This window comes from Hyperolius riggenbachi, chromosome 6 (genome assembly GCF_040937935.1).
Source record: "Hyperolius riggenbachi isolate aHypRig1 chromosome 6, aHypRig1.pri, whole genome shotgun sequence".
NCBI lineage: Eukaryota > Metazoa > Chordata > Amphibia > Anura > Hyperoliidae > Hyperolius > Hyperolius riggenbachi.
Genome location: NC_090651.1, coordinates 300007122 through 300021358, shown reverse-complemented (window position 1 = coordinate 300021358; position 14237 = coordinate 300007122). Strand labels below are relative to the sequence as shown.

At 45.6% G+C, this 14237-nt stretch overlaps 1 protein-coding gene across 8 annotated transcripts in view; it reads left to right on the top strand.

Moving 5' to 3' along the window:
* FLT3LG (fms related receptor tyrosine kinase 3 ligand) overlaps positions 1-14237 on the top strand; it is a 236730-nt gene that overhangs the window by 139452 nt on the left and 83041 nt on the right. For all 8 annotated transcript variants that reach the window (XM_068242917.1, XM_068242914.1, XM_068242913.1 and 5 more), the window contains 2 exons: positions 2588-2701; positions 13384-13437. In XM_068242917.1, coding sequence (XP_068099018.1) covers positions 2588-2701; positions 13384-13437 — 168 coding nt within the window. The remainder of the gene's footprint in view (positions 1-2587; positions 2702-13383; positions 13438-14237) is intronic.

The window sequence follows — 14237 nt, the reverse complement described above, 5'->3', positions numbered from 1 at the left end:
GATTACGCAGGGACAGCGCGGAACATACCATAAGTCAGTGCATAGCAGCAACCGTGCGGTGAACCGATGCATAGCAGTCCATAGTCAGTGCATAGCAGCAGTTGCAGTGCAAAACAGTCCATAAGTCATTGCTAATTACTAATGACACATTGCAGCACAGTCCATAGGTAAATTTTTACAAGTCTAGCAGTAGCAGAGCAGAGCAGTCCATAAGTCTGCACACGCCAGCAGCAGCATTGAGTCCAGTGCAGAAAAAGTATTTTCCAGAACCAGTGCAGACCACTGGACAGAGTCCATGGGCCAGTGTCAGCAGCCGTGGCTGTGGGGCAGTGCAAAGCTGGGCACTATCTGTGGTAGCAGCTGACCCATGCCTGATGGCAGGGTTACCAGTCAGTGGCAGTGGCAAGGCAGTGCAACGTTAAGCAGTCTGTGGAAGTGGCAAGGCAGTGCAATTTTAAGCAGTTGTGGCAGTGGCAGGCAATGCACTCTTACCAGGACCAGAGAGGAGGCCAGCTGTGTAGACCGATGGGTTGGACTGGGGTCGTCCGCAAGGGTCCTCCAGCAAAGTGTGTAGCGGTGGGAGCTCTGGCAGCAGGGTCATCAGCGGTGGTCCCTTGCCTCTGTTGGGCTGCAGTGAATTATTGAGGCCGGATCTGTATTCCGATGCAGATGTCTGGGGCCTGCGGCCACGTGGCTTGTGATGGCGGCTGGCCAGGCCTGAGTGCAGCCCAGGGGCCTCCGAGCGGTGGATCGGGGGTAGGCTGCCAGCGATCCTCTAAAAGGCTGTAGGGGCCGACATGCTGCTTAGGGGGCGTCAGCGGGCTGAGGGCTTCCTGCAGAGGAGTGCTGGACCCGTGTCTCTCATGCGGTGGAGCGGGGATTGGCAGCCGGCAATCCTCTGAGCGGCGGTGAGGGTTGCCACGTGGTCCACTTCACATCCGCGTCCCTCGCGCTGGGCACCATGGAGGATGTAGACACCCTTGTGGTGGAGCGGGGTTAGGCAGCCGGCGATCCTCTGAGCGGCGGTGAGGGTTACCACGTGGTCCGCTTCCCTCGCGCTTGGCACCATGGAGGGTGCATACAGCCGCAGCCCCGGCAAATCTCTCTGGGGGATGTGGAGGACGCCTCCGGGAGTCGGACAGTGAGCGGCTGGCAGAGGAGTGCTTAGTCCCAAGAGAGAGGGGACACAGCCCGTCCGTCTGACCTCTGCAGCTGTGTGGCATGTAGACCGGGCTGATGTAAGGAGAGGAAAACCCGCTACTGCTACACTGCTACACTGTATCGCTATTACTACAACTAACTACACTAAAGTTACAAAAGTTACTAAAAAAAAAAAAAACTAAAGCTACAAACTGAAAGACTAAGAAAAGAAAAGAGCCTCCTAGCGCCATCTTGTATGGTTTGGCTCCTGCTCAGCATTAGAAAATGGGAGGCTGCAGCGCATCATCCGAACAGCGGAAAGGACAATTGGCTGTAGCTTACCTTCCCTGCAGGATCTTTACGCTGGCAGGTGCAGAAGGAGAGCAACCAAAATTGCCTCTGGCCCCTCTCACCCAGCTCACTCCATCTTCCAGCGCATGCCTTCAGGAGTAAGATTCCAGTCATTCGCAACTAAAACCTCTAGACACAGGAACAGCTTTTTTCCTCAGGGGGTAGCCATACTTAATGCTGAACCACGCTAGAGCTGCTAGGATTTGAAAGTATTCAGCACAGAACTGAAAATGAACACTTCTCACCCTGGTTGCAACTACTATAACTTATATACTGTCCTTGACTTGTAATATATATACTGTCTGTCCTTGTATTGTTTTTGTTTGTGTTTGTTTAGCAACTGCCAAGAAAAATTCCTTGTAAGTGCAAACTTACTTGGCAACATAAATTTATTCTGATTCTGATTAATATGGCTTACATGCAAATAGCTTTACATTTATTGACATATCAAATATGACATTTGTATTGCCCTTTACAAGTAGCTTCTGTAATGTTATTAGGTTTCTATCTAATTTTTTTAAATTATCAGCAAAAAAAAGTTTTTGTGTGTGTGTAGGGTACACTTTAGGATACCCGAAGTGACATGTGACATGATGAGATAGACATGGGTATGTACAGTGCCTAGCACACAGATAACTATGCTGTGTTCCTTTTTTTCTTGCTCTGCCTGAAAGAGTTAAATATCAGGTATGTAAGTGGCTGACTCAGTCCTGACAGGAAGTGACTACAGTGTGACCCTCACTGATAAGAAATTCCAACTATAAAACACTTTCCTAGCAGAAAATGGCTTCTGAGAGCAAGAAAGAGATAAAGGGAAATTTCTTATTAGTGAGGGTCACACTGTAGTCACTTCCTGTCAGGACTGAGTCAGCCACTTACATACCTGATATTTAACTCTTTCAGGCAGAGAAGGAAAAAAAGGAACACAGCATAGTTATTTGTGCGCTAGGCAATGTACATACACATGTCTATCTCATCATGTCACATGTCACTTCGGGTATCCTTTAAAATTAATTTTTGATGTATTGAACGTGTACTCGTAGTACACGTCTGAATGTCTTTTTCACATCTTTCTCTTGATCTCCTAATCTCGCAGGTGCTTATGTTCACGCGGGTGGTCGTATTCCTGGAGCTTATAACATTTGCTTCTGCTTGTAATTTCACTTATGATCCTATAACAACTATGTTTGAAGAAAACATATCAAAATTGGTGAGTGCTGTGAATGCCTGTGGCAATTAATGTATGTTACTATTAGGCACTCTCCCGTGCACTTAAAATGCTATTTTTCATATACTGTATCTTTGATATTTTTCCAAATAAATTTGGTATACTTAGAAGAAAAAAAAATGGTGAGTGCTATATGAGTAGATCAATCACTGCTTTGCTTTGTTTTGGGAAAAATATGAGGCTAATCTTGTTTCATTCATTAAAAAGAAACACACACTTTTATAATATTGCATCATTCTCTAATATTTGCAGTCTACAAACTACACTCTGCATTTTAAACTATGAAACAGAGCAGAGCTAATGACCTCATCTACAGTAAAATCTTAGTGGTCTTTCACTGTTTTTTTTGATGTATAAAGAGAATCTGTACTGTAAAATTCTTTCAATAAAAAGCATACTATTCTATTCATTATGTTCTCCTGGGCCCCTCTGTGCTGTTTCTGCCACTCCCTGCTGCAATCCTGGCTTGTAATTGCCATTTTTATGCAGTGTTTACAAACAAAAGACATAGCAAGTGATAGGCTGAGAGTAGCTCAGTGTGTGAGTCATGCAGAGTGTGCAGGGGTCCTGGAGAGGGTGTGTTTAGCTTCTATCCAATCACAAGCAGCACAGCACATTCCAGCCTGACTGCCTGAGCCCGACAGAGAAGAGAAGATTAGATCATATAACAGAGATAACACAGCCACTGTGCAACTAGGAAAGGCTGCAGTAAGACGGAGCACATTAGAACAGGTATAGGAACTTATAGGATAGAAGAAATAAGGCTCTCAACATTTTGTTAGAGTCTCTTGTGCTTCAGAAAATAACACTTAGCTCTCCGACTAAATTAGTCAGAGAGCTTAGAGAAGCTCTTCTGCATAGATAACAAGTGAAGTTTCTTAATTCTTCCTGTACTGGAAACAATATGAGACTCATATACAGTGGTGTGAAAAACTATTTGCCCCCTTCCTGATTTCTTATTCTTTTGCATGTTTGTCACACTTCAATGTTTCTGCTAATCAAAAACCGTTAACCATAAGTTAAAGATAACATAATTGAACACAAATTGCAGTTTTAAATGATGGTTTTTATTATTTAGTGAGAAAAAAAACTCAAAACCTACATGGCCCTGTGTGAAAAAGAAATTGCCCCCTGAACCTAATAACTGGTTGGGCCACCCTTAGCAGCAATAACTGCAATCAAGCGTTTGCGATAACTTGCAACAAGTCTTTTACAGCGCTCTGGAGGAATTTTGGCCCACTCATCTTTGCAGAATTGTTGTAATTCAGCTTTATTTGAGGGTTTTCTAGCATGAACTGCCTTTTAAGGTCATGCCACAACATCTCAATAGGATTCAGGTCAGGGCTTTGACTAGGCCACTCCAAAATCTTCATTTTGTTTTTCTTCAGTCATTCAGAGGTGGATTTGCTGGTGTCTTTTGGGTCATTGTCCTGCTGCAGCACCCAAAATCGCTTCAGCTTGAGTTGACGAACAGATGGCCGGACATTCTCCTTCAGGATTTTTTGGTAGACAGTAGAATTCATGGTTCCATCTATCACAGCAAGCCTTCCAGGTCCTGAAGCAGCAAAACAACCCCAGACCATCACACTACCACCACCATATTTTACTGTTGGTATGATGTTCTTTTGCTGAAATGCTGTGTTACTTCTACAACAGGTTTAACAGGACACGCACCTTCCAAAAAGTTCAACTTTTGTCTCGGCGGTCCACAAGGTATTTTCCCACAAATCTTGGCAATCATTGAGATGTTTTTTTAGCAAAATTGAGACGAGCCTTAATGTTCTTTTTGCTTAAAAGTGGTTTGCGCCTTGGATATCTGCCATGCAGGCCGTTTTTGCCCAGTCTCTTTCTTATGGTGGAGTTGTGAACACTGACCTTAATTGAGGCAAGTGAGGCCTGCAGTTCTTTAGATGTTGTCCTGGGGTCTTTTGTGGCCTCTCGGATGAGTTTTCTCTGCGCTCTTGGGGTAATTTTGGTCGGCCAGCCACTCCTGGGAAGGTTCAACACTGTTCCATGTTTTTGCCATTTGTGGATAATTGGCTCTCACTGTGGTTCGCTGGAGTCCCAAAGCTTTAGAAATGGCTTTATAACCTTTACCAGACTGATAGATCTCAATTACAGTACTTTTGTTCTCATTTGTTCCTGAATTTCTTTGGATCTTGGCTTGATGTCTAGCTTTTGAGGTGCTTTTGGTCTACTTCTCTGTGTCAGATAGCTCCTATTTAAGTGATTTCTTGATTGAAACAGGTGTGGCAGTAATCAGGCCTGGGGGTGACTACAGAAATTGAACTCAGGTGTGATAAGCCACAGTTAAGTTATTTTTTAACAAGGGGGGCAATCACTTTTTCACAGAGGGCCATGTAGGTTTTGAGTTTTTTTCCCTCACTAAATAATAAAAACCATCATTTAAAACTGCATTTTGTGTTCAATTATGTTATCTTTGACTAATAGTTAACGGTTTTTGATGAGCAGAAACATTTAAGTGTGACAAACATGCAAAAGAATAAGAAATCAGGAAGGGGGCAAATAGTTTTTCACACCACTGTATTTGCTTCTAATGTCCTATTTCTTAGCTGTACTACAGTACACATACAATTCATTATATCATAAGTTTATTTTCACTTCAGATTCTCTTTAAGTTTGACTGCATTTGCCACATTGTACTTGTGCAACGATTGGTGTAGCAACACAGACGTCTGATTATGTGTGATCTGCAGAATCACCAATAATACAGACGCTATACCTGATTATGTGGTGATCTGCAGTATCACCAATAATACAAGTATAGCTGGCAGAAGTATGTAGTGCTTGGTGCAACAGTAACAGAATAGTTTAGCTAGACCTCACCAGAGGAGCTGGTGGGCACTATTGGTACACAGTAACTGAATAGTTTGACAAAACCTCACCAGAGGAGCTGGTGGGTACTATTAGAACACAGTAACTGATTAGTTAGGCTTAAAGCGGAATATAACCCTGCATTTCAACTTTGCTCTAAAACATTATTTACAGCATATTATATGCAAAAAGCATTTTTTTTACTAGACCAGCATTGGAAGGGTTAAACACAGAGGTTTAAAGTTCCATGGAGAGATATGCAGAAGTTGAGATTGTTACATTCTATTTAGTTAAATGTATCTATTGAGAAATGTTACACACTCTTTGGCTGTGTCCAGCTCCTTCTCAGTCAGAGAAGTCACATTCAACACTTAGATACATTTATGTAAACAAAATGTATCTATGTCAGCTTCGGATGCGTCTGCAGAAATCTCCAGGAACTTTAAAGCCCTGTGTAACCCTTCCAATGCTGGTCTAGTAAAAAAAAAAAATGCTGGTTGCATATAATATACTGTAAATAATGTTTTAGAGCAAAGTTGAAATGCAGGGTTATATTCCACTTTAACCTCACCAGAGGAGCTGGTGGGTACTATTAGAACACAGTAACTGAATAGTTTGACAAAACCTCACCAGAGGAGCTGGTGGGTACTATTAGAACACAGTAACTGAATAGTTTGACAAAACCTCACCAGAGGAGCTGGTGGGTACTATTAGAAGAGCACCTCACCAGTGACAAGGACTCACTGGTGAGTAGAAAGGTCAGACAGGCTAGGATCAGTAACAGGCGGGCAGGTACAGTACAGAATCGGCAGGCAAGAGAGTAGTAAGATATCAGGCAGGGTTCAGCAACAGAGTCAGATGGGCAGAAGTACAGGAACGATAAGCAAGAGCAGAGTCAGAGGGTAGCCAGAGTCATACACAGAATATCAAAATACAGTAATACAATAATCCTAGTCTTGTGAGAAATCCCTGGTTTCCTCTCATATCAAAGCACACCGGATACTATCTAAGGTCTCAGCACTAACACGTGAGAAGTGATGGGCCGAACCTCTGATTTTAGGTTCGCGAACCGGGTTCGCGAACTTCCGCGGAAGGTTTGGTTCGCGGAAAAGTTCGCGAACCGCAATAGACTTCAATGGGGAGGTGAACTTGAAAAATAGAAAAAATTATGCTGGCCACAAAAGTGATGGAAAAGATGTTTCAAGGTGTCTAACACCTGAGATCTTTCAGTGACTACAAGAGGGGATTTTGTTTTTCAAAAATACCTTATAGTTTTTGAGAAAATCAAATTTAAAGTAACTCCTTCTGACTGTGGGAAAATTAAGCGCCCGCCGAATTTAGCAGTTAACCTCCCTGGCGGTTTATTAAAATCCGCCAGGGGGCAGCAAATACGTTTTAAAAAAAAAAAAATTTTTCTTTTTCATGTAGCGAGACAATGTCTCGCTTCATGATAGCCGCTGCCGAGCAGCATCCCCCCAGCCCCTCCGATCGCCTTCGGCGATCAGAGATCAAGAGATCCCGTTCAAAGAACGGGATCTCTTGGAGGGCTTCCCCCGTCGCCATGGCGACGGGGCGGGATGACGTCACCGACGTCATCGACGTCGTGACGTCAAAGGGGAATCCGATCCACCCCACGGCGCTGCCTGGCACTGATTGGCCAGGCAGCGCACGGGGTCTGGGGGGGGGGGGGGGGCGGCTGCGGCGACGCGTATAGCGGCGGATCGGCGGGTAGCGGCGGCGATCGGAGGTTACACGCAGCTAGCAAAGTGCTAGCTGCGTGTAACAAAAAAAAATTTATGCAAATCGGCCCAGCGGGGCCTGAGCGGTGCCTCCCGGCGGCATAGCCCGAACTCAGTTCGGGCTTACCGCCAGGGAGGTTAATAGCAAAGCCGCTTTAAAAGCTAGAAACACCAAACTTGCAGAAAATGTTAAGGAGAACAGTGGGAATAAGAGGAATAAGAATTTTTCAAAAAGACCTTATAGTTTTTGAGAAAATGAATTTTAAAATTTCAATGTAAATTCTCCTTCTGACCGTGGGAAAATATACCCCCGCCGACTTTAATGGTTAATTGCAACGCCCCTTTAAAAGCTAGCAACACCAAAATTACTGGGAATGTTAAGAAGAACAGTGGGAACAAGAGGAAATTTTTTTTTTCAAAAAGACCTTTTAGTTTTTGAGAAAATCGATTTTAAAGTAAAAAAAAAAAAGTCGTTTCATAAAAAAAGAACCGATTCATTAAAAAGATTCGACTCATTCAGGAGCCGTTAGTATAGCAGAGAATGCGTCCTCGGAAGGACGTGAAGCTGCTGGCTCCCGCTGCTGTCTCTCCCCACCTGCCTGCACCTGTCAACCCCCACCTAGGCTGGCACCCAGTGCACCCATGTGCACTGGGTGCCAGCCTAGGTGGGGGTTGACAGGTGCGGGCAGGCAGGTGGTGAGAGACAGCGGGAGCTAGCAGCTATGCGTCCAAAAGGACTTTTGGACGCATTCTCTGCTATGTGGGTGGGGGGCTTCGGAGATCTTCAATCAACTTAATAGAAGAATAGAAGACATAAGAGGATACAGTTCGTTGGATCATTTACCGAGGATATTCCCGTGGGAAATTTTTTTTAAAGGTACAGGTAAGTATTTCTGGTTAATTAAGAAAATTAAAGGACTTTTTGTGTTTTTATTTCCTTTAACCCTTTGTGGAAATGGGTAAGGGGTACTTTGTACCTCTATACTCATTTCTCCTGGGAGGGGGTGGGCATCTGGGGTCCCCTTCTTAAAGGGGACTCCCAGATGCCACCGTGAACCCCCCCCCCAGGGAGTCGTCGCCCCCACCTCCTCCTGGGGCACTGGAGGTGGGAAAGAGCCCCTTGTCCATGGATTGGACAAGGGCTCTGGGGGGGGGAAGGGGAAGGCTTGGCTGCCCCCCCCCCCCCCCGGAGCCCCCCATACCATGGACCATGCGGGCTGGTATAGCTCAGGGTGCGAAGCCCCAGTCGGCCGGGGCTCTGCATTCTGGCTTTCCCAGCCTGCATGAGGCTCGGGAGGGGGGACCCCACGTCATTGTTTTTTCATTTATTTCCCACACTCAGCACATAAAAATAATATATATATATATATATATATATACATATATATATATATATATATATATATATATATATATATATATATATACACATATATATATATATAATATATTGTTTTTTTTTAAAGGACTTACGAGGCTACAAGTATGAAAAAAGTTAAATACCATTTCATAATCCAGATCCATGGAGGACGCCATCTGCGCTGCGTTCATTCCGCCATGGCACCCGCAGTAATACCGGCCCCGGTCGGGTCCCGACCCCTCCAAACGGGTCGGGTTCTCATTCCCCCCTCAATATGGCTGCCACAGATTGCCGCGGCTGCGCAGTCCGCATAGATGCGATTGCGGCTGCGCAGCTCTAGGTCCTCCTCCCGATGCGTCCGATGTATGCACGCATATTGATGACGCGGCAGGAGGAGGCCCTAGAGCTGCGCAGGTGCAATCGCGTCTGTGCGGACTGCGCAGCCGCGGCAATCTGTGGCGGCCATATTGAGTGGGGTATGAGAACCCGACCTGTTCGGAGGGGTCGGGAGTCGGGACCCGACCGGGGCCGGTATTACTGCGGGAGCCATGGGGGAATGAACGGGAGGGCGCGGATGGCGTCCTCCATGGATCTGGATTATGAAAAGGTATTTCACTTTTTTCACATTTGTGGCCTCGGAAGTCCTTTAAATATTGTCTCCCGCTATCTTTTTAACATATCCTGCAAATTTGGTGTTGCTAGGATGTAAGGGGCCTTTGCTATTAACTGCTAAAGTCGGCGGGTGATGATAACCAACCAGAATTATAGGGGTGCAAAAGTGCTGAATTCTGCCATAGGCTTCCATTAGGCTCCCTATTTCACTTTCAAAAATCTCAAATCTTTTCAAAGGGCAATTGCTCAGCAGTGGCAAATTTTCTAGCATTGTAGGAACTGTTAGGGGGATCATACCTGGTGAGTTTCGGGACCCTAGGCCGAAGAGGTCATATCCTAGGGTCACAAAAACCTGTTTATTTGGGCAATTTCAATGGAGGAGATCCTGGCGTACATAAATCGCAGCCATGGCCGTTAGCAACGTCTGAATTTCACTAAATGTCTCATGCAGGTAGAAGACATATTGTTAGACTTGGATTCCAAAGATGGGGTCCCTACATCTCTGCAAACCAGAGTTACAGGGGTGCAAACGTAGTAAAATCCCCCATAGGCTTTCATTGGCTCCCTATTTCACTTTCCAAAATCTCACACCAAGTCTAACAGTATGTCTTCTACCTGCATGAGACATTTCGTGAAATTCAGACGTTGCTAACGGCCATGGCTGCAATTTATGTACGCCAGGATCTCCTCCATTGAAATTGCCCAAATAAACAGGTTTTTGTGACCCTAGGCTATGACCTCTTCAGCCTAGGGGCCCGAAACTCACCAGTTATGATCCCCCTAACAGTTCCTACAATGCTAGAAAATTTGCCCCTGCTGAGCAATTGCCCTTTGAAAAGGTGTGAGATTTTGGAAAGTGAAATAGGGAGCCAATGAAAGCCTATGGAAGATTTTACTACTTTTGCACTCCTGTAACTCTGGTTTGCAGAGATGTAGGGACCCCATCTTTGGAATCCAAGTCTAACAGTATGTCTTCTACCTGCATGAGACATTTCGTGAAATTCAGACGTTGCTAATGGCCATGGCTGCGATTTATGTACGCCAGGATCTCCTCCATTGAAATTGCCCAAATAAACAGGTTTTTGTGACCCTAGGATATGACCTCTTCGGCCTAGGGTCCTGAAACTCACCAGTTATAATCCCCCTAACAGTTCCTACAATGCTAGAAAATTTGCCACTGCTGAGCAATTGCCCTTTGAAAAGATTTGAGATTTTTGAAAGTGAAATAGGGAGCCTAATGGAAGCCTATGGCAGAATTCTGCACTTTTGCACCCCTATAATTCTGGTTGGTTATCATCACCCGCCGTCTTTAGCAGTTAATAGCAAAGGCCCCTTACATCCTAGCAACACCAAATTTGCAGGATATTTTAAAAAGATAGCGGGAAACAATATTTAAAGGACTTCTGAGACCACAAATGTGAAAAAAGTTAAATACTTTTTCATAATCCAGATCCATGGAGGACGCCATCCGCGCCCTCCCGTTCATTCCCCCAAGGCTCCCGCAGTAATACCGGCCCCGGTCGGGTCCCGACTCCCGACCCCTCCGAACAGGTCGGGTTCTCATTCCCCACTCAATATGGCCGCCACAGATTGCCGAGGCTGCGCAGTCCGCACAGACGCGATTGCACCTGCGCAGCTCTAGGGCCTCCTCCTGCCACGTCATCAATATGCGTGCATACATTGGACGCATCGGGAGGAGGACCTAGAGCTGCGCAGCCGCAATCGCATCTATGCGGACTGCGCAGCCGCGGCAATCTGTGGCGGCCATATTGAGGGGGGAATGAGAACCCGACCTGTTTGGAGGGGTCGGGACCCGACCGGGGCCGGTATTACTGCGGGTGCCATGGCGAAATGAACGCAGCGCAGATGGCGTCCTCCATGGATCTGGATTATGAAATGGTATTTAACTTTTTTCATACTTGTGGCCTCGTAAGTCCTTTAAAAAAAAAAAATATATATATATATATATATATATATATATATATATATATATATGTGTTAAAAAAATAATAATAAATATATATATATGTATATATTTTTTTAATTATTTTTATGTGCTGAGTGTGGGAAATAAATGAAAAAAAAATGACGTGGGGTCCCCCCTCCCGAGCCTCTGTAACCCCTTGTCCCCCATGCAGGCTGGGAAAGCCAGAATGCGAAGCCCCGGCCGATTGGGGCTTCGCACCCTGAGCTATACCAGCCCGCATGGTCCAAGGTATGGGGGGGCTCCGGGGGGGAGGGGGGGGAGGGGCAGCCAAGCCTTCCCCTCCTCCCCCCCCCCGGAGCCCTTGTCCAATCCATGGACAAGGGGTTCTTCCCCACCTCCAGTGCCCCAGGAGGAGGTGGGGGCGACGACTCCCTGGGGGGGGGGGGGGTTCATGGTGGCATCTGGGAGTCCCCTTTAAGAAGGGGACCCCAGATGCCCACCCCCCTCCTAGGAGAAATGAGTATATGAGTACAAAGTACCCTTTACCCATTTCCACAAAGGGTTAAATGAAATAAAAACACATCCACGAGAAAAGTATTTTATTATTCTAAATTAACCATAAATACTTACCTGTACCTTTAAAAAAGTTTTCCCACACCAATATCCACGGTAAACAATCCAACGAACTGTATCCTCTTATGTTGCGATCTTCAATTAAGTTGATTGAAGATCTCCGATGCCTCCCACATAGCAGAGAATGCCTCCTTTTGGACGCATAGCTGCCGGCTCCTGCTGTCTCTCCCCACCTCCTCACCTGTCACTCTCACCTAGCCTGGCACCCATGGGTGCACTGGGTGCCAGGCTAGGTGAGGGTGACAGGTGCAGGCAGGTGGGGAGAGACAGCAGCGAGCTGGCAGCTTCACGTCCTGCTCAGGACGCATTCTCTGCTAAATTAACGGCTCTTGAATCATCCGGTTCTTTTTAATGAATCGGTTCTTTTTTTATGAATCGGCTCATTTTACTTTGAAACTTTAAAATTGATTTTCTCAAAAAGCATAAGGTCTTTTTGAAAAAAAAAAATTTTTCTCTTGTTCCCACTATTCCACTTAACATTCCCAACAATTTTGGTGTTTCTACCATGTAAGGGGACTTTGCTATTAACCGTTAAAGTCGGCGGCCATTAAAGTCTATGGGCGAACCGAACTTTGAAAAAAAGTTCCCGGTTCTCTGCGAACGCGAACCACCAAAGTTCGCCTGGAACCGTTCGCCGGCGAACCATTCGGCCCATCTCTACACGTGAGTATTCGCAACAGTAGACAAGTTGCAAATGAACAGTGAAGGCTTATGAAGCAGAGGAGACCCCACGGCCACGCCACAACAATCAGCCAATCCGGAGCGCCGTGAGTCTCCTCTGACGTCAGCCGACCGGCTGGTCAGCTGACGCGCCTCCTCCCCGCATAAAGGTCCTGTCTCCGCGCACGCCCGCGCGATACGGCAACCCTATGTGCAAAAGACAAACCCGTCCTCGGCGTACTAGACGCCAGAGGCACGAGCGAAGTCCCTGAAGAGGAAAGCAAGGCGGCTGCGGAGACACCCGGCATGGCCGCAGCCGCCATTACTGCGGATGTTACAACTTGTTTCAGGTGTGTGATTCAGTCATGCATGAAAGACAAGCAGGATGCCAAGCAAATTATATTATTGAAACGGAAATAAACATGGCAGCCTCTATATTCCTTTCACAGAGGCGCTTAATGCAGACCTGGACCATCACTGTTGTATGCTCCCTTTTGAATTGCCTGAAGAAGTGGGGTTACGCCCGCGAAACATGTTGCAAAGTTTTGGAGTATATAAATACATTATTTTTGTATTATACCTTGAAACATAATTGTTTCCGAGTGTCCTTTGGAGTGGCTAGAATCCCACCTCAGCCACCTCCATGTTTTAAAGGTTTTATTGTTTTACTCTTTTGGCGCCTCTGTTCACTTGCATCAATCTTTCATTTTAGTTGTTCATTAACACGAATGTATCCATCTCATGTACTGTAGCTCTGATACAATTCTGTCAGAGGTGAAATTCAGCTTACAATAAACATGCAGTGTTTTGCAATAGAAGAACTGGCTTTATAAAAGAAGATTTCATTCATGTTGAATATATCAGAATTGTATACTTATCTTGGTTTTGTGTTTTACAGAAGGAAATTATGTTTAAAGACTATGAGGTTGAAGTCATTGAAAACTTTGACACAGTAAGTTTTTGTACTACTTTGGTATATGTTGCCTCAGGCTAGGTTCACAGTGGTCAGTAGAGATGTCGCGAACCTCCGATTTTCGGTTCGCGAACTTCCGCGGAAGGTTCGGTTCGCGTAAAAGTTCGCGAACCGCAATAGACTTCAATGGGGAGGCGAACTTTGAAAAATAGAAAAAATTATGCTGGCCAGAAAAGTGATGGAAAACATGTTTCAAGGGGTCTAACACCTGGAGGGGGGCATGGCGGAGTGGGATAGACACCAAAAGCCCTGGGGAAAAATCTGGATTTGACGCAAAGCAGCGTTTTAAGGGCAGAAATCACATTGAATGCTAAATTGCAGGCCTAAAGTGCTTTCAAACATCTTGTATGTGTATACATCAATAAGGGAGTGTAATTAGAGTTCTGCTTCACACTGACACACCAAACTCACTGTGTAACACACCGCAAACAGCTGTTTGCGTAGTGACGGCTGTGCTGGACTGGTGCGCACCATGGCCAGAGTGCAGGCCGTGGCAGTTTTCCAGCCCATATGGTCGCCGGGCTGTGGTAGCTCAATGATAGAACAACAGTGACTGTCCAGCTGATCGAATTTGGTCTGTCCACAATGAAGCAACTACCTCATTATCTTCTTGTATGTAGGTAGGCATAGGTAGGAGTCCCAGTATAGGTAGGTAGGCATAGGTAGGAGTCCCAGTATAGGTAGGTAGGCATAGGTAGGTACCTCAGTAGTTAGCTAGGCATAGGTAGGAGACCCAGTATAGGTAGGTAGGCATAGGTAGGAGTCCCAGTAGTTAGCTA